General features: G+C 38.4%; 1 protein-coding gene and 1 long non-coding RNA gene across 2 annotated transcripts; one reads left to right on the top strand and one right to left on the bottom strand.

The window, feature by feature from the left end:
- The first annotated feature begins 3,085 nt into the window (after positions 1-3,085).
- Positions 3,086-6,475, top strand: LOC139726057 (uncharacterized). The gene is made up of 3 exons (XR_011710581.1): positions 3,086-4,656; positions 5,523-5,741; positions 6,230-6,475. It is a non-coding gene; the product is annotated as an uncharacterized lncRNA (long non-coding RNA).
- A 2,166-nt stretch (positions 6,476-8,641) lies between these two features.
- Positions 8,642-20,677, bottom strand: LOC139726043 (uncharacterized). The gene is made up of 5 exons (XM_071637125.1): positions 20,651-20,677; positions 12,330-12,497; positions 11,177-11,344; positions 10,245-10,418; positions 8,642-8,656 (listed from the first exon to the last, which is right to left on the bottom strand). The coding sequence occupies exons 1-5, from the start codon at positions 20,675-20,677 to the stop codon at positions 8,642-8,644; spliced, it is 552 nt and encodes a 183-aa protein (XP_071493226.1).
- Between the last annotated feature and the right edge of the window lie 265 nt (positions 20,678-20,942).

The raw sequence follows: 20,942 nt of genomic DNA on the forward strand, positions 1-20,942 counted from the left end.
CTGCCACCCAGAGACTTTCTTTGAAATCATTCATGTCACACCCGTTTACAAGGATACATAAATATCTACCCATTTCTGTATATATTCCTTGTTATGGTGCGTCATTATAATAGCCCGGATATTTTGGAGATCATAAAAGGAAAAAAGAAACACGTATCAATCCAATGTTGACGAATATACTTTATAGCATGGAGAGGTTTATTCTAAAAAAAAAATAAATACATGTCTGCGTATGAAAATAGAAACATGGCCTAACCTCTATACCAAATACAAATCTGCCCCAACCCTCCCCCCCCAAAAAAAAAAAAACAAAAAAAACATGCGATATTATACAGCTTGTGTGCGACCCATTACATACCACTTTATGTATCTACATACATTGTTGATAATTTCAAAGAGGACATTATCCACAGGGAATAATTCAATAGTGAAAGCCAGTGATCACGAAGTATGTGATCGTCACCAATATCAACCTGACGTGAAAACATGAACATTCTGCATTATTACTGTTTTATTCAATGTTGATAACAGTTTCATTTTTGTTTCTTGGGGCAGTTAAAGAAGCATCACGAAGAGTAAAAAATGGGTTTAAATGACTTAAAAATCATATTACTGTTGAGGGGAAGGTCCACAGATTAATTTGAGCACCTTTTTTCTTCAAAATATGATCACGCCCCTCGGTAATATTGATGTTTGTCCAGGTAACTATTAGCCCGCTGATCAGCAGTGGGGAAATTGATCACAGCTGAGCGTAATATCTGTGACGTCACATCGGAGACCATTCTCTTGCCGGCTTTCAGCTGTATGTGCCACACAATCCCTGTATCAGGTCTGGTTTTGTTATCAAAATGTCAGACGGAGTAGACGAAGAAGTCGAGTTACTGAACTTGGACATTGAATTCAGTGAAGAGAGTGACAGTGATTCTTTCGACAGCGATGATGATGATGATGATGGAGAGGTCGGAGAGATTGGAGAAGAAGAAAATGAGCTAGAAGTTGACGACAATCAGGGAGATGTGGGTGGAATGCCGCGACCCTACCAGCATGAGCCAGAGCCACAGCAGCCGGTGGCGGCCGGCCAGCAAGGAGCCCAGCGGCTCAGGCAAGATAGTGGGCCCAAGCCGCCTTGGCGAACGATAGTTCGTCCCATCACCCTTTATAGTAGTCGATGATTATTTGCTTACTAAATTGTCCTTCCCGTGTCATTTTCTATTCGATCAAGATACTTCGCTAACAACTATCAATTGGTGGCTGGGCCATAGGGAAGTTGTTCCGAATACAGTAGTTTATACTTATAGATCTACTAATTCTAGTGAGTAGTAGAAAAACAGAACCCGTTTGTGAAAGACGAATGTTGAAAAAAAAAATCTCATAAAAATTCCACAAATGTGCCATGTGAGAGCACAAAATCAATGTCAGATGAAAGATGAAAAATGATCTAAAACCCTCACCAAAATCTGAATAATGCCTGACAAGAACCAGCTGCCATAAATTTCATTGCCTATATGCCATCACTCAGCCTACGCAGTCACTTATCAACTAGGATAATGTTTATCATTCTTGAAAAAAAAAATAAATGGTAGCCTTATATGCAGGAAAAGATGACAGCAAAATTGTTTTAAAAGAATGATAAAGTTAAAAAGCATGAGAAATATCTGAGCAAGCTCCAACATAACGTAGACGTGCTGTCGTGGGCCGGCCAGACTGTGTCTCCTCCGGTTCGTTACTCTCCCTCCCCCCAGCTAGGGGAAGGAGAGTAACGAACCGGAGGAGACACAGTCTGCAGTCTGGGGCCCACGGACTAGTACTGTCGTAGAGAAATATGGATCAGCACCGCCATTGGCACCGATATGGATATGCCTAGGCATAGCTTTTTGCTCATACTTACAGTCGGCTGACATTCTAATCCTTTGAAACAATATTTTATAGGGCAAACCCGTAGATTAGGGGTCCGTTTCCAGAATAGAGCATACACGTACCCAGCCCACCCGACGCCTACGCTACGCGGCTCCGGGGTAGCAAGCACTAGAAATCTAGACCCTCTAGATCTAGTCTATCTATAGTGTAGCGATACGGTAACTATAAAGCCCTGTCGCTGTACACAAGTGTATACATGTACTTGCGTACAGCGACAGGGCTGTGTATAGTTAGCGATACGGTAGCTGTACGCGTGATTGTGAGACTGCACTGAAGACTTGAACTGGAACAGCAAACAAAATTTGAGAATCATTGAATTGATTTATCTTGTTTGCTGTTCCACTTCAAGTCTTCAGTGCAGTCTCACAATCACGCGTACAGCTACCGTATTGCTAGTCCGTGGGGGGGGGGGGGGGGGGGGGGGTAGTAGCGGAAGAGACACAGGATGGGGGCCCACGGACTATACCGTATCGCTAAAGCATAGTCTATAGTAGACTAGCGTCGGGTGGACTGGGTACGTGTATTCTGGATACGGACCACTAATCTCCGGGTTTGCTTTTTTATAGTAATATCAGAAAATTTGGAATTTGAAAACGTACCTTTGACAAAAATATTTCGTTATACTGCAGCTAGTTAGTTTTGGCTGGAGATACGTTAGGCCTACAACTAGCTAGTACTCTGAAGACATCGACTGTGACAGTGCTGACAACACATCGCTGATCAGTCTGTCAGTGCAGCTGGAGTTGAAGAAATAGCATGTTTGGAGGCCGATAATTTCTTCATAAAAAGTTTTCAATACATAGAAATATTGGGAAAACGTTTCCAAACCGTCTCCAAGATGAGTCAAACCCTGAATGAAAAATCAAATGGTGCATCTGTCAATAAAACTATGACTCGAGATGCAAACGAGGTGAATATGCAACATGTGCGGGAAAATGAATGCGAGTTTGTCTACGTGATGGCCGGCTGGCCGGCTGTGATGAAAATTGTCTCCGATGTGACGTCATCCTATTCTCTTCCTTTTTCTCCCAAGTCGACAGGCGATCCGCTAGTCTCACATTAGGGTCTGAATAGAGTGAGAAAATTGCGATTTCTGTCTCCTCATGACATTTTTGGACTTCTAAGTAATTTAATCTTGTTCATCATAATTCAACCTTTCCAGACATATCGTCGGTCGCATTACGAACCGGCGAATGTTCGAATTTGGGTCGATTTTTCAAAATTCACTTTTTTCCATTTTTTGAATGTCCATACCAAACTCTATCTATCCCCAAAATATCAAATCGCAAAATTCACGAAAACACCTATTTTTGGTAATGACGAATTTTCAAAATGTCCAAATGCTGCAATTTGTGACATTACGAACCGGCAAATGTTTGTATACGCCGGTTCGTAAAATCCCTGCTCAGACGGTAACACACGTGAGGTATGTGGGGCGAATCGAGGAGCTTGCGAGGCCGCGAGCGAGGGCTCGTCATCACCATCAGTCCCATGCACTCGGAATTGTGCTGGTATGTAACTACTAGGTGCATTTTGTTGCTCATTTGTTATTTAATCTTCTGTTTAAAAACAAAAGTAATGATAATCGGGGCAGGTTAATGTGTAATCATAAAATATTACATCAGAGAAGTAGAATTGCGCGACAATATCATGTAAAAGTAGCTTGCCTGTGTATTTCATTTCCTTTTAGATCCTATACACCTAGCCACCACAGGGGTCCTTGATTATTCTTGGTCAGAGATAAAGCAATCCTCCCATACAACCCTGATGCATTTTTTTTTTTAAAACTAAAGCATAGTAGAATCTATAAACAGAAAAAAAAAAATATCGTGTAGCAATTGCAAATAACCAGGTAGAACTGTAAATAGGCCCTAAGTAATAAATGATTATCATTGTTTTCAATAAAGATTCATATTGTCGCATTAAAAAAAAAATAGTATTTAGGCCCTAAGTAAGAATGAGATTGCATGATGAGACTGTTTAGCGTTTAACAGTGTTAAGTGTTATAGTTACATAGCTTCCTTAAGCATGCAAGAAAAGCTACTCTGGCCTTTACTGTCTAACTATAGATCCATAAAATCATAAACAGTAAATTTATAGGCTCTAGATCGAGGTTGTATTCACTGGTACGGTACTGGTACTTATTTTGATTACCGGTACAGATATCAATGAACTTTCAGAAAAATTAAACGAAGTTGATTACTGGTACCGGTACTCACAGTTTTTTTAACACTCATGTACAAGTATAAGCCTATATCCAAGGATTTTATTCTATGTAAGTTATCCTATTTGTGCCCTGATAACACAGACATGATTTTCCTTATTTATATCTTGGGGATATTTCTAGGAGCAGCAGGCCACTACAAGCAGGAGCCCAGTCCCCACAAACAAAGGCAGCACCGCTATCATTACAACTGTAGCAGCTAGCATCCAAGGAACATCAGCAGCACCTCTCGGCGCAGCAGCAGCATTAGCAGAGCCTGTAAAGTGCAACTGTAGCAGCTGAACTTCTCCATACAATTGTAGTCGCGAAGCCTCTACATACTACAGTAGGCCTACTGACAGTACTATTGCAACAGAGCGTCTACGTATGCTACCGTAAAACTCTACATTTGTAGCAGCATGATCCTAACTTACAACCGTAGCAGCTGAGCCTTTCAGACTGTAGCAGCAGAGCCTCTACGTACAGCCACAGAGAGTAGTGGTGATGAGGATGTTTTTCCCTCTGCCTATATAATGGTAAGTTTGATTCATAACAAGTGATTATGGTACCGGTACTTGTGGACCATAAAGTGTACCGGGAACCAGGTATTCACAAACATTTCTCTGTTTACATAATATGTAGGTGAATGGAATAGGTCATTTATAACTTTCAGTGGAACAGATGATTGGACAATACCATGTCATTTGACAGAAATCACTGTTTTGATATCTGGAATGTACCGGTAATGTACCTGTACTGTAATGTTGATCTTATCTAACTCTACTGTCAAGTATCTTATGTAGATATTAACCTTGTGAGGACAGGCTGATGTTGATATTACAAGCTCTTCCCTAGACACCTGCTTGAGCATACTTGGGGCAAGTTTCTAATGGCCTTACTGCAATTATTTCATACATGTATATCAATGTTGACTGCTACTCAATGTAGTAAAAGAGAAAAAAGAAACAAGCACTTCTGTGTATAAGATTGTTAGGTTTTTATGTGAAAGACATCACATTTCTAATCAAAGAATGTGTAGCAGTTATCATTATTTACCTTTGCCAACCCCAAGGTGTAAAAGCTCGACCAATAGCACCTGAATTACTATGCCCTTCAGAGATCAGCACACTTTGATGACAATTTGCATTTCAAATAGGTATGCTGGCTGTAGCTATTTTCATTTTGTCTCACAATATGTCGTAGTTGATTGCCTGTAAAGAATTTCCTTTTGTTATTTGTTTTTTCTTCTGAAATTGTGCTTTAGCTCTAAGAAATACTCTTCTTCACATTTTTCAAACTTGCAGGTACTTGTAATGTTTTATCACATAGTGTATGAAACAACTGTCAAATTTCTCACTGAAATTGTCCATACAATTTTTTGTGTGTTTTTGAACCACCATAGGCATAGATGTTCTTGTCAAGTGGAAGAGGGATGGTTCTATGAATCCTGTCAGCTCAAGTGACCTCTATCATGCTCAACGGACCAAACTGAAGCAAGGTTCCTGCGTACATATGAAAAGTGAAAATGGCAGGTGGAAAGGGAGGGTGCTTCAAGTCTTCAACATGCCCATGGATGGACGTAGGATGTCAGATGACGAGGGCATTCCTCTTTCTGCCTGAGGTAATTTGAATACATAGTTACTGATTTGTTCTACATCAATAAGTTTATCAAGATATATTATGTCTTTTTTCATTTTAAAATATGTAGAGATTTTTATGCATAGTATCATGTAGGTACAATGTACTTTCATTGCATTGCCATTTCAATATAAATGTTCAATTCTGTGTAATGAATAAAACAAATGTTGTAATTATATTGCAGTTTGTAATGACTGTAGGATGCTGAAGACTGTTAGCTTTCCACTTCCTTCCTTTAAAAGTCTGATATTGATTATTACTTACAATGTATTATGTCAACGTCTCTTCTCAGTCCCAAAACAAAATCAATTACTGATAATTTGCTTTATGTGCATGTAATACACTGTAGATTCTAGTGTCCATGATAGATGTTTGGAAGTACATGTATATCTAGTATAAATCTTGTTGATTCTACCCTCAGGATTGTAACATAATTTATTCATTGATGATTGCTTAAAACTTCCCCAGCAGTATCGTTACCTGCGACAGCAGTAGCAGAGCCTCAACGTCGATTTGTAACAGCTGAATCCCCAGAAACATCAGCAGCACCGCTTGAAGCAGCAGCAGCAGCAGCAGCGGAGCCTGTACATACAGCCCTAGCAGCTGAGCCTCTACGTACGACAGCAGTGGTAGAGCCTCTACTTACAACTGTAGCAACTGAGCCTCTACTTACCACTGTAGCAGCAGAGCCTCTATTTGCAACTTAAGCATCTGCACTTCCAGGAACATCAGCAACACTGCTAGAAGCAGCAGCAGCATCAGAAGCAGAGCCCCTACAAACAAATGTGGTGTCTGCATTCTAAGAAACAACGCAGCAATGTTACCTTTGAAACTGAAGGTAATTCAACTGGAGTTGAGAAGTTCAGGGCATTGTATAACTGCTGTTTGTATTTCTTGCATTATCTGTCTGTGTGGTGTAAATTCCTAAAAAAGCAATTATGAGCCAAAACTTAAGTTTCCAATAACAAATGTAAAATAATCTAAACATGTGATAAATACTTTGATTATCTTTTTTTTTTCTTTTATCCTTCACTCTTGTAAAAAAAAAGTTTGTGGTAGGCAACCTGTAAAATTTAAAGAAAATAGTTTGTCTTCTGCAAACAATAGTTAAAAAAAAACAGTAAATGAAGTACGGTAACAATTATTCAACCAGACTTGGCAGTTTCATCAAATTATGTATTTGTTTTCCTTGCATTAGGTATACCTGATTTCAATTTGAAAGCAGACTAAGTCCTCCACTCCTTTAATTTTCTTATTTCAGATTACAAAGAATACTGAACCTTGCTGGATGATGGAAAACTGTTAAATCTCGAGAAAGCAATGTCCCTGTCAGACATTGAAGAACCAATTTTGATGGTATTCGGACACAGTCCAAAGCAATAGAAAAATGTTTGTGAAGTGTAATGGAAGTACAGCATATTCACATGCTGTATGTATTTTATACTGCCCTCTATCTAGTGTTGTGGGTATACATCTGGTTGTATTTACATTATTATATCTAGTGCACTAACTGTTGACCAACTTTCCTAAAATAAAGACCATTTAGGCAAACTACATGTTTCTTGTAAGGAAAGGAAAGGGAATTATTGGTGAATTTCTTGCTCATAATGCCTTGTACAAATATAGACTTGTTGCATGATCAAGTTTGTAATACTTTCTGGTAATTGTTTTATCTTCAGTGTTACATATTTTCTACATGCTTTCAATAATTTCAACACAGTTTCACATAAATTGACCAATTTTGATCACTTCGGGAGGACCTTATTCAAATATAAAAGAAACAATAGAAATAAAGTGTAGTGTTCCAGTATGTATTCCATTTATTGTCTCTTCATTGCAAATTTGGAAACTACTGCCATTCAGGCTTTTGAGGGAGTGGAAGATAGATGTCAGTGCAAAGCCAGAAGATTTTCATGTGGAAGAATCTGTAGGTACTGATGTCAGTTCTATTCCTGATAGATCTTCAGTTGTCATGAAAAAATTCATGGAATCTAAAACAGAATTGTCAAAGAAAAGCTGAACAGTGGGGAAGCCTACAAAAAGTCAGAAATATTTGTAGATGGTAGAACACATTTTAACTATCAAAGATGTGATTCAACACGTAACCATAAATCTTTCGGCTATGATTGCCTCAGTGAAAATGACAGAATGTCTATCAGACAATATTATCATGCCTTGAAAATTCTGGTCCTAGAAAGAGAATGGCTAGCCAGACATGTTATTAACACTTTGTCATGTTGTCCCCCATCCTAAGGACAGCAAAAAGAGACAAATGACGTACACTACTCTCCTCCCATCAGTCCAGTAGTTGGCAGACTGTTAAAGTTTGTAGACTCGTGTTTATAAACACATTGGGTATCACTTTCATTAATTCAACCCTGGGCAAAATTACCTTGTGAAGTGTGAGGAGAATGGTACACTTGATCATGTTATTGCACTATTTGTGACTAACATGCGTACTACTCTAATACATTTGTGAAGTCGAAGAAATGCAAAACTTCTCACCAATTTACAGGTCAGATTACCTTGTGAAGTGTTGGGAGAATGTTGTATTTTGTATGTTATTGCACCACTTTTATAGTGGTCAGAACACAATTCTGAAATGCAACAAATGCCTAACTTCTCATCGATTTCCAAGTGAGATTACATTGTGAAGTATCATGGAGAATGTCACATCTATTTTGTATTAATTGTAATATAATGTATTGTAATAATAGTGTACAATGTAATTATTGTGAGCTGTCGAAAATGCAAAAAAAAAAATCACTAATTTACAGGTTATATCTGGAAGTTTGAGGAGAATGCTTTTTTTGTAGTTACTGTATGTAATTATGAACACACATGTGGTATGGTGCATTTTGAATTAATAAGATGCAGAATTTTTCACAAACTTGGGGACTGGTGAATAGAAAACAAACAAAAGAAAAGAACAAGAGAATAGAAAAAAGAGGAGTTAGAGAGACACAGATACCTAGAATTTGGAGAACGAGGTGATTATGACTGCTTTGTAAGAGGGTATGTGTGTGTGTGTTCGAGTGTGTGTACTGGTATGTGCGTGTATAGTGTGTGTTTGTGTTTACATGGGTGTAATTATATTCTCTCAATATTGATAATGGATTTACACTTTTTTACAGACAGTGACTACCAGGCACACTTTTAGTACTCATCCAGTAATCAATAAAAACCCATTGCACAGTTTGATAACATTACTGGCATCAACAATTAATGTGTAAAGAAAGTAGGTTGTGTGTGTGGGTTCGAGTGTGTTTACTGGTTTTGGTATGTGCGTGTATAGTGTGTGTTTGTGTATGTTTGTGTTTGTATGGGTGTAATTATATTCTCTCAATAGGCCTACTGATACTGGTAATGAATTTAACACTTTATTTATAGATAGTGACAGGGCTGCCAACATTTGAAACTAGTTGAGAGTGAGACCCCCATTGGCCAATGCTATGATTTAGGAGGCAAATGAGTGAGATCAATAGAAATGCATGCAAATGAAATCAAGTTTTAGAGTGAGAAAGGACCAAAATGAGTGAGTCTTACTCTCAATGAGTGAGAGTTGGCAGCCCTGCAGTGACTACCAGGCACACTTTAGAACGGTACTCATCCAATCAAAAACCCATTGCACAGTTTGATAACATTACTCGCATCAACAATTAATGTGTAAAAGTACAGGTAGGTTGTATAGTTTGAGAAAATAACTGTGGTGTTTGTTACACTTTCCTAATATCCATGATTATGATACAATTAACATGAATGAACATGAATGAACATGAATGAATCACAATCCCACTACCTAGAGCGGCGAATGTATACATTACACTGTGCGCGTACCACCTAAGCGTGTGGAATGTGTTATGATACGCGCCATTTTATGTTACATTTGCCGGTTCGTAATGCGCACTCGCTGAAGTCCACACGTGTTGAGCATGGGTTTTACGAACCGGCAAATGTAAACATTTGCCGGTTCGTAATGCCCGCTCTTTAGTACACGATATACGTAAAACGCTGAAATGGGGGGTTTTACGAACCGGCAAACGCACTTTGCATCACTACCACAGAGCCCCAGGTGTGGCTGCAAAGTAATATTTAGTATCAAACAAAGCAGAAAATTCCGCTTTCATCACTCTCGTAATATTATCATCAATGTGTGGTTATAAGACACGTTTTTATACGTTTAAAGAAGTCCCGATTCTTTAAACGCGATTATCTCGTAATCGTGTTTCCGCGCAAATTCGAACATTCGCCGGTTCGTAATGCGACCGACGATATATAATTTGTCCATGATATCCATTCTTAGTGAATTTTTCTTCGGGGCAGTGCTTTAATGGTAAGCGGTTTCATCATGTTTTTTTTTTTTTTCTTGTTTCAATCGAAAAAAAATATTAAACGTGTACTAAAGATTCCCTGTAAAGTAACTAACACCAAGCAAATACACACACACACACACAAACACACATACACACACACACACATGGCATACCCATAGTCCAAATGTTGATGCTGATGTTGTAAGGGAGACAGAGATATTGTCTGCTATGATGACATTCTCCAGCTCCAGATCCCGAAGGTTTCGCATGGTGGAGATACTCTGAGCGTAGGCCTGTAATGCAGCAGCAGAGATGGAAGGTCCTCCACAGTGTCTGATTGATTCCAGCTATTGTAGAATTGAAGGTAATATCATACAGGTTTTGATGATGATTACGATTTCATATGCTCATAGAGGCTGAGATACCCCTATTATATTTATATATACATATACATATCACGTATACATATATGTATATGTATAGTAAAACACACACACACACACACACACACACACACATCTAATGTACATATACTAGTATATATTTTTATTAACACAACCCTTGCCGGCACCGAGAGGTAAATCATGAAAAGAAGACTTATGGATTGTAGCTGTGGAGAGAAGAGGAGGGGGACGATGTAAAACACAGACGAAAACACCCATCATTTCAGTAAGTAGATACGATGACATTGCCTCAATAAAGTTTTCCATGTAATTTTACACATAAAATCTTCACTATTTTTTCTATCCTACTAAAGAAACCACTACCATCCACATTTGTAATATCAGTACATGTATCATCTAGGGAGTGACACCTAAAGGTATATAGGATTATGGGGTTATGCCAGCATATCCTTTTCAATTTTCAGTAGACACTAATATTGGAATCATTGTTTTGTGTACTTGGGAAACCCCACCCATTTAATCCTTCATTTTATAAAAGAAAAATTCGATTTCTGATCGAATAATTACAATCCTTCTGTATCAAAGAAAACTTTGAAATTCCATTCATTTTCGATTCAATTCAAAACGGTCAACATGAATCTCTCCTCTATGGCCCACTATACGATATTACACTTGAATATAGCAAATGAAAATTAAGATACCCTTGCTTCTGATGCTGATGTCTTGAGGGCAAGAAAGAAACCGTCGGCTATGTTGACTTCCTCTAGCTCCAGAGTCTTAAGGTTTGGCATGGTGCAAATACTCTTGGCATATGCCTCTGATGCAGCAGCAGAAATGTCAAGTCCTCCAGAGTGTCTGATTAATTCCAGCTGTGCAGTACAGAAGGAGGGTGAGAAATAACATAAAATACTAAGGGAAGACTATCCTGTCAGTGTGAATATAATACCTCCATGTTTTCATCCCTTTTCTCCCTCCGACACACACATATACGAACAACACATATACAAAGAGTATATATTATCGAACAAGGATCCCGACCGATTGACATGGAAGCTTGTAACAATTTTCATTCTGAAGACATAATGTAACATTGTGGTCACATAACTGTAAGTTTGAACAAAGCAACAACCTACACCACAAGTAAAGAATCCATAAATTCAGATTCTTAATGTTAGGCATGTAACAGGTGCTCTTTTTTCAACACAATCCTTGGCGGCACCAAGAGGTGGATCATGAAATGTGGACTTATGGATTTGAGCTGTGGAGCGAAGGGGGGTGATTTGAAACTCAGATGAAAAAAAAAAAACCCATCTCTTCCGGCAGAAAATGGCATCTTCTCAATTTATATCATACAGGTGTTGATGATGAAGTGAAGAGGAGGGGGATGATGTAAAACACAGATTAAAACACCCATCACTTCAATAAGTAGATACGATGACATTGCCTCAATAAAGTTTTCCATTTAATTTTACACATAAAATCTTCACTATTTTTTCTATCCTATCCAGAAACCACTACCATCCACATTTGTGATATTAGTACATGTATCATCTAAGGAATGACACCTAAAGGTAGGATTATGGGGTTATGCCAGCATCTCCTATTCAATTTTCAGTAGACACTAATATTGGAATCATTGTTTTGTGTACCTGGGAAACCCCATCCATTTATTCCTTCAATTTATTTTAAAAAAAAATCGATTTCTGGTCGAATGATTACAATCCTTCTGTATTAAAGAAAACTTTTGTCATTCCATTCATTTTCGATTCAATTCAAAACGGTCAACATGAATCTCTCCTCTATGTCCCACTATACGATATTACACTTGAATATAACAAATGCAAATTAAGATACCCTTGCTTCTGATGCTGATGTCTTGAGGGCAAGAAAGAAACCGTCGGGTATGTTGACTTCCTCTAGCTCCAGAGTCTTAAGGTTTGGCATGGTGCAAATACTCTTGGCATATGCCTCTGATGCAGCAGCAGAAATGTCAAGTCCTCCAGAGTGTCCGATTAATTCCAGCTGTGCAGTACAGAAGGAGGGTGAGAAATAACATAAAATACTAAGGGAAGACTATCCTGTCAGTGTGAATATAATACCTCCATGTTTTCATGTTTTCATCCCTTTTCCTCCCTCCGACACACACAAATACGAACAACACATATACAAAGAGTACATATTATCGAATAAGGATCCCGACCGATTGGCATGGAGGCTTGTAACAATTTTCATTCTGAAGACATAATGTAACATTGTGGTCACATAACTGCAAGTTTGAACAAAGCAACAACCTACACCACAAGTAAAGAATCCATAAATTCAGATTCTTAATGTTAGGCATGTAACAGGTGCTCTTTTTTTCAACACAATCCTTGGCGGCACCAAGAGGTGGATCATGAAATGTGGACTTATGGATTTGAGCTGTGGAGCGAAGGGGGGTGATTTGAAACTCAGATGAAAAAAAAAAAACCCATCTCTTCCGGCAGAAAATGGCATCTTCTCAATTTATATCATACAGGTGTTGATGGTGAAGTGAAGAGGAGGGGGATGATGTAAAACACAGATTAAAACACCCATCACTTCAATAAGTAGATACGATGACATTGCCTCAATAAAGTTTTCCATTTAATTTTACACATAAAATCTTCACTATTTTTTCTATCCTATCCAGAAACCACTACCATCCACATTTGTAATATTAGTACATGTATCATCTAAGGAATGACACCTAAAGGTAGGATTATGGGGTTATGCCAGCATCTCCTATTCAATTTTCAGTAGACACTAATATTGGAATCATTGTTTTGTGTACCTGGGAAACCCCATCCATTTATTCCTTCAATTTATTTTAAAAAAAAAATCGATTTCTGGTCGAATGATTACAATCCTTCTGTATTAAAGAAAACTTTTGTCATTCCATTCATTTTCGATTCAATTCAAAACGGTCAACATGAATCTCTCCTCTATGGCCCACTATACGATATTACACTTGAATATAACAAATGCAAATTAAGATACCCTTGCTTCTGATGCTGATGTCTTGAGGGCAAGAAAGAAACCGTCGGGTATGTTGACTTCCCCTAGCTCCAGAGTCTTAAGGTTTGGCATGGTGCAAATACTCTTGGCATATGCCTCTGATGCAGCAGCAGAAATGTCAAGTCCTCCAGAGTGTCTGATTAATTCCAGCTGTGCAGTACAGAAGGAGGGTGAGAAATAACATAAAATACTAAGGGAAGACAAGTAAAAAATCCATGAATTCAGATTCTTAATGTTAGGCATGTGACAGGTGCTCTTTTTTTTTTTAAACACAAACCTTGGCGGCACCAAGACGTGGACCATGAAATGTGGACTTATGGATTTGAGCTGTGGAGCGAAGGGGGGGGGGGGTGATTTGAAACTCAGATGAAAAAAACCCATCTCTTCAGGAAGTAGATAAAATGGCATCGCCTCAATAAAGTGTTCCATTGAATTTCACAAATTTGAAATCTTCAGTCAGTTTTTTTTAATTCAAATTGTAATAAACAAACCACTACCATCTATACTTGTAAGAGTGACGCCTATAGGTATATAAGAAAGGTGGTTATTTGTGTTTCGTGGGATGTATGAAAGTATAATATGATAGACTAATCGATCTTTATAGGAGCTCAGATGAATTAATATCATTTAGATTGACCCTATAAAGCCCAAAATATCTTGATCCCTTCCAGGTCCAAGGGGGGGGGGGGGGGCACATTGCACCCCCTATATAACCTCTTCATTATATTATGTATCACAGACATATTTACAATTTAAAGAAATACATTAAACCTATGATGCATTGCTTGGGATAGGTACATATCTTGGTATCACATTTGATATTTCCATAATATTGAAATTTTTAGTTTGCAGATTTATATTATGATCAACAAATTATATTACAGGCAAAGCTTGTGTGAAAATGACACAAAATAAAAGGGTATTCTTGGATAATGCTGCATTTTCGATTATTTCTATTACATGTATTGTTTCATTGCCTACGTCTAGCATATAAAAATGAAGGATATAACAAGAAAACCATTTCAGGGTAATTCACGATGTTGCGACTCGGATTGTTGCCCCTATACACGGATTGTCGTCCCCGGCTCGAGGCGACAATCCTTGACGGAGTTGGCGTCACGGATTGTTGCTCCCGTCACGGATTGTCGTCTGGCGACAATCCGTGATAGTTGTGTGTGTGTGTGTGTGTGTGTGTGTGTGTGTGTTTGGAGTATAATAATACAATATGTAGAAACTGTGCATGTGTGGTGGTTGTATAGTGGTAGTGGTGTGTTGTCTATGTGTTTACGTGTGCCTGTATGCGTACGTGTGTATGTGGTACATAGTGGCGTATGTGTATATCAAAGGGTATGTGATGGTGCGTGTTTGTGGGCGCAGATTTGTGCATGCATGAGTATCTGAGGGGTTTGGTGTTCGTGGGCTACGTAGGCCCTACGTATTCTGTGTTGTGTGTGAGCGCGTTCGTGTGTCTACGTAATGCCCCAGTCACACAGTGCCTTACGATGGTATACGTCCGCCACGGATAGATACGGATAAGTGGACGCAGGCATCCGCAGGGTCGTTTGTAGGCGTAGCTGTCCGTAACTAATCCGTAAAGAAACGCAAACTGACGGCGCCAAGCTTGCGAAATTTTTGAAATGTTCAAAATTTCGCAGAAGGACTCCACGGATGCAGACTTACGCAAGTAACCGTAATTAAACGTAACTATCCGTAACTGAACGCAACGATACGTTTTGCGTTTTCCATTTTCATATCCCATAGGAATAGAGACTAATGGTAAACTACACCACCCGTGTTGCTAAGTGGCAGCGCATTGTATCTGAAGGAATACTGCAACACAGTCAGAGTGAATGGAGTGGCAGAACCGATGCATGGTCGAGTTATGAAATTTCTCCCACAAAATGGTCATTTTTCGTGGCACCCATTCCGTGCTGAGCAGCAGTCACGATACACGTGTTGCATGCAAGCATGCACCGCTGCTGCAGCGATCCCCATAATATAACACGTAGGTTGCACGTATTTCGATCAAGTGTCTTGGTAACAAGGCTGTTAACGCGTCTGGGAGACGATTTGCATAAACTTACGCATGTTTCGGACGAATTTATGAATGAAAGTGAGTAGCATGACATCATGCCATGACCATATTTGGAATAAGCAGAGGTAGAGCTTTCCGTAGGTACCAAATGTGTCAGGGTTCAACGTAGAATATTTAAGACACGATCGCCAAATGAAGAGTCATTTTCGCCGTAACCGAAGGCGATTTGGTCGTTAGACGTACAATTTTGGCTAACATTTGAGATTGACATCCCACTTTTTCTTCAAAACTCCACATTTTGTAGGTTGTATTTCGAAATGTTGATATCAATCAGAAACTAGAAAATTTCCCCTACAACGTGATACCAAAATGTCAATTTGGTCCTTGAGGTAGGTCATTTTTTGACCTTTTTTCGGGCTGTAGCGTGAAATCACATTTGCCGAGGAAGTTTCGGGTTTTGCCAGAGCGGGTCTCATACGGCAAATCAGCTCATACACATTGGGTGACGTCGCTCAAATCCGATGTTTCTTGTAGCGAACGGAGCTACGTGGTCATGGAAATTGGGTGATTTTTCAATCTCAAAAACAGTTTGGGTAAAGTTACATCGTGTAAAAGATATCTAGTTTTGTTAACTAGCTTCTTAGCTTTCCGTAGATATCAAACCTGTCATATTTCTAGATTCTCTATACATTTCTGCTTTAAACTTTAAAGAGGTCACCCCAGCGTTGATCTAAAAATAGTATGGGTGTGTCTATTTCAGTGGTGACGCGGGCTAGGCGAAAGAGAGACCGAGAGAAAATACATACGAGGGAGGTACTCTCCCCAAATGTTATCTATCTTTGTTCATTTTTTCACTGCAGTTATATTCTTCCATCAGTCTTAACTACAACGTCCATACCACTATTCTTTGTCCCAGAATAAGTTTGGCATGCTCAATGCATGAGCGAATAATTCCCACACGCCGTAAATAATTTGTGAATCGTTAGTTGATTTTAGTACAAACGAACTGCCATATGCACACCGCTAATACATACTTAATACAAACACCAACGAACACTCAAACAAATCTTCATAAAGCAAATAAACTAACTCAACACTTTTTCCCTTGATATTTATTGATTTCATTCAAATCATTCATAAATCGACCCATTCTTGGTGTAACATGAACAAAAAAGTTACAAATGGCAATTCGAAACACAAGCAAATCCATTTGTGAATTCATACTACAAATAATCTCACGCCAACATAGATAACTCGATTGATTATAGACACTAACAGTTTCTTCACGAGAAAGTTTTGACATGTAGGGCCCTACCAAACCTATATCCCTTTGATATATTGGTTGGGATCATGTAACACCTTCTTATTTACAAGGATATATACATAAAAAACGCAAATACATTATACAAATCTAGAATGAAATCAGTCATAAAAAAAACCCGAACAACCCCCACCCCAACCGAAACAAATCTAGGGCCTACATCTGTCCTAAATATTAAATCCTACCAAAATCTGTCATACCATTCACGACTATCCTTCTTCAAATCCAATCCCCAACCCACCAACCCCTGATTAACCGAAACCTAAATCATCCCACACCCACATTCACCAAACCACATACATACACACCCACACACACACACACACACACCCACACACACACACACACACAAACACACGAAGGTTCGTTATTCCGCAGGTTCGTTTTTTTTTTCCCGAAGGTTCTTTTATCCGAAACACACTATTCCCTATACCTAGAGGTTCGTTAATCCGAATATGAAAAAAAAAGGTTCGTTAATCAGAATGTTTGTGGCGTTATTCCGAAGGATCGTTGATCCAAAAATGAAATTCGGAATAACGAATCTTCGGAATAAAGAACCTTCGGACTAAAGAGCCTTTAGAATAACGAACTTTTGCAATAACGAAATGTAACCCCCTCCCCACAAACACACACACACACCCGAACCGATACCACCGTCCTTCCTGATGAAACGACTTCCAAATCGAAGACCTGAATATAAGAACGACCCAAGTCAAATTTTTGGCCAAATTCAGTTTGACATGGGAAATTGTAGCTTATGCGTGGACTCATCTTGTGTATAAATGATAAACCCTAATTACCCCCGGAAGTGCCTGAAATGAATGAGTTAAATCTTATATGAATGTAGGAGTGAAGGACTTGGGTCATTCTTACATTCATATAATAGCGCCCTCTCTCATCCTTTTCTCATCTCTATAGCAGAATATCATGTATATGAATCAAAGAACGACCCAAGTCCATATGATTCAAAGAACGACCCAAGTCCATCACACAAAATGGCCTCTCCACAATTAATATAAATGTTAATTGTCATAATGATATAATTAAATGTCCTAATTTGTATATACAATGTTGCCTTCCCATTACAGGTAAATAGAATATTATTGGACAAACAGAAAAGATATGAAGTTTTTTTAAGTTTACTCGAAATGGTGTTCCATGGATTGGGTCGTTCTTATATTCAGATAATCAATTTAATGTTGATACATAAGACATAATGGACCGTATGCAGAAAAGCAGCATTCCGAATTCATATACAAATCCGCCAAACAAACTCATCAAAGTCAAAGCTGCTGATAAAATCAGTATCAACGCTTATGCCAGCAAAAACTTACTAGTAGGCCATGGGCTAGTAAGGGTAAACGTGCACCCCCTCTGCACCTAACATTTATTGGTGTTTCCATGTAGCCCTTGGTCTGGAGGGTCAGAAAATTGATGTTAACCAAAAAAAAAAGTTGTGTCCCAAGACCCTTCCCTTGACGTTTTTTGACGTCACTTCCGGAACGACCTTTTTGCGAATATGGGGGAATAGCATTTGGTTTATTTTATTTATCCTAATAACGTGGTCCCCATACCTTTTTTTTTTTCAATGATAACCAAAGATTTTAGTATTTTATAGATTCCTCAGAAGATGGAAAATACGATGCAAAGCAAAGTTTGGCAATATAAGCCCTCAGATTGTCGTCATCGACAACGAAATGGGCAACGATGTCGACAAAATTCAACAAAATTTTGCAAAATCTGTGCAATTTTTCAAGTTTCAGCCTTAAGATTTGTATATTTTCGTGATTTTTTTTTTCAAATGACTTGAAATTTTGTCTAGACATTGAATGGATATCCCTTTTTAAGAAAACAAAAGATTTTGGCCTAATTGTAATGCTATCGTCTTTTGCAGATATTCAAGTGCGCATGCGCGGTGTCAAGAAATAAGCCTCCCAAATGCTTTTTCTTGATTTTCAGTATCAAAAATGAGTTACAACTCATATCTTTAACATGAAAATTCACAAATTTAATCATATTTTGCAATCAGCAATCAGCTGATAGAATCAAAGTTGCCCTCAAATGAGAAATCAAAGTTGCCATGGTTCTTTTTGATGATGACGTTGGTCACGACATCGAAGATGAAGACAAAGTCAAAGACTAGAATTACGACAAAGCAGGGATTCTTTTACAAATCTTTTTCAATCTCTTTAAAACTTTTATAAAATATTGTAAGTCATGTTTGTATTAGGTCAGTCAGAAATGCACATTACCTTGTTGGTATTGATTTTATTAACATCAATATCTGATTGTATGTGTATTCCTCATATTTAACAGAATTGATATTCATTTGATCAATACACCGTATGACCTAAACTGTTTTGGATTTTTTTTTTTACCATTTTCTTTTGAAAATTTGGCGATAGGGACTTGCAGGCCATCGACAACGAAATTGGCATAAATGAGGTCGACAAACTAAGTCATCACAAGTCTTCATGCTAATTTAGATATTCATTACTTTGTGGTTGTTTGACTATATGAATTGGAATTTATTCTGGTTATCAAAGGATAAGTCCAGTCTCATGTACATGTATATTAAGTGAATGCAGCACTATTAGTAGAATTCCACATCGGTGAAAGTTTGGGAAAAATGGACAATCCATTCAAAACTTTTGACTTTTGAAAGTATCTGCACTCTCACTGTTGGATGAGAAGACTACTATATACAGTGCAATGTGTGATGTCACATGCGTAGAACGATATAAAGAGAATTTCAAAAGTCTTATCTAACAAAAAAAAAAAATACACACATATTTTCCTCGACATGTCAGTAACGGATATGAAGGATATTATTCTCCCTGCCTTTTGAAAGAGACAAGTCAAGTCTTCTTTACTTTGTAAGAAAAGTGAAATTATGTTGAATTTTATTTATGTCATTTCATTATACTGTTATTATCATTTCTTTTAATTCGTATTATTTCTATATTCTTACATACCCTCAGAAAATGACAATGATGGTGACATGGAATTCAATTCAGAGCTCATGTGCAAATGAATGTCAGACTTTGAAAAGATAGCGAAGTGATTCGGGGTCATCCCACAAGTTCGACATCCACGAATCATACAGCAAACGAGTCATACGGCCCATGACTTCGACAGCAGGCAAATAATTTATTAAGGCTCATGAGTCCGAAAGTATGCAAACAAGGCCCGCAAGTTTGATACTAGGCAAACAAGGCCCACGAGCTGGACACTTCTCTAAGCAACACACAAAAATCCCACGAGTTCGACATAACATAGCTGGGCCGTAAATGTGTTGGCTTCGTGGGTCTTGTTTGTTACATGTACGTGTCGAACTCATGGGCCTTGCTTGCCGTGTCAGACTCAATGGCGTCAAACTCATGTGCTGTACGACTCACAGGCTGTATAACCATCTGGCTCGATGACCTACGAATCTGTATGATTCGTGGTGTCAAACTCGTGAAGTGCACCCGGTGATTCAGCGTCAGCTCTTGGACATCTATTAAGGCACCACCGTGACGGCTGATCTAAAAAAAAAAAAAAAAAAAAAAAAAAAAAAAAAAAAAAAATTGACTTTTCAGGTCAAATGTACAGAAGAAGCCTGAATTGAAATTATGCCTTATTTGTTGTTGTTGTTGTTTTTATCAAACATGGCTATTCGATAAATATCCACGTTTAATTTTAATGAACTACCACAAATAGCGGATATTTATATGTTTTAGCGTGAGAACTTTCAAAAAGAAATGTGTGGGCTTTAGTTTGTTCGACCTCATGCATACCCACTTCATGGTCGATGACCTGCAACTCCATATTGCCAAATTTTCGAAAGAAAATGAAAAAAAAAATCAAAATACAAAATTAGATGATATTATTATATTGCCAACGAGAAAATGAAGGGTCTACATCGTACCCCTATAGCATTGTCAGGTACCCAACACCTGAGGGAGATGGTGGGTAAAACATATTGTCCAAGGACGTAAGCACCGGGCGGGAATCGAACTCGGGTCCTCGAGTCAGATCGGGAGTCGGAAGTCAGGATTTTTTTTTATTCACTATGCCACAGCACCGTCAAGAA

This window comes from Diadema antillarum, unplaced genomic scaffold, assembly GCF_040938485.1.
Source record: "Diadema antillarum isolate AM-2024a unplaced genomic scaffold, OU_Dant_1.0 seq00000076_RagTag, whole genome shotgun sequence".
In the NCBI taxonomy this organism is placed as follows: Eukaryota; Metazoa; Echinodermata; class Echinoidea; order Diadematoida; family Diadematidae; genus Diadema; species Diadema antillarum.

Coding starts and splice junctions, on each gene's coding strand:
- LOC139726043 (XM_071637125.1), bottom strand. CDS start 20,677: ATGGAGTTGCAGGTCATCGACCATGAA. Junction 12,498..20,650: donor TGCAGGTCATCGACCATGAA/GTGGGTATGCAT, acceptor TGTACTGCACAG/CTGGAATTAATCGGACACTC. Junction 10,419..11,176: donor CATCAGCATCAGAAGCAAGG/GTATCTTAATTT, acceptor ATTCTACAATAG/CTGGAATCAATCAGACACTG.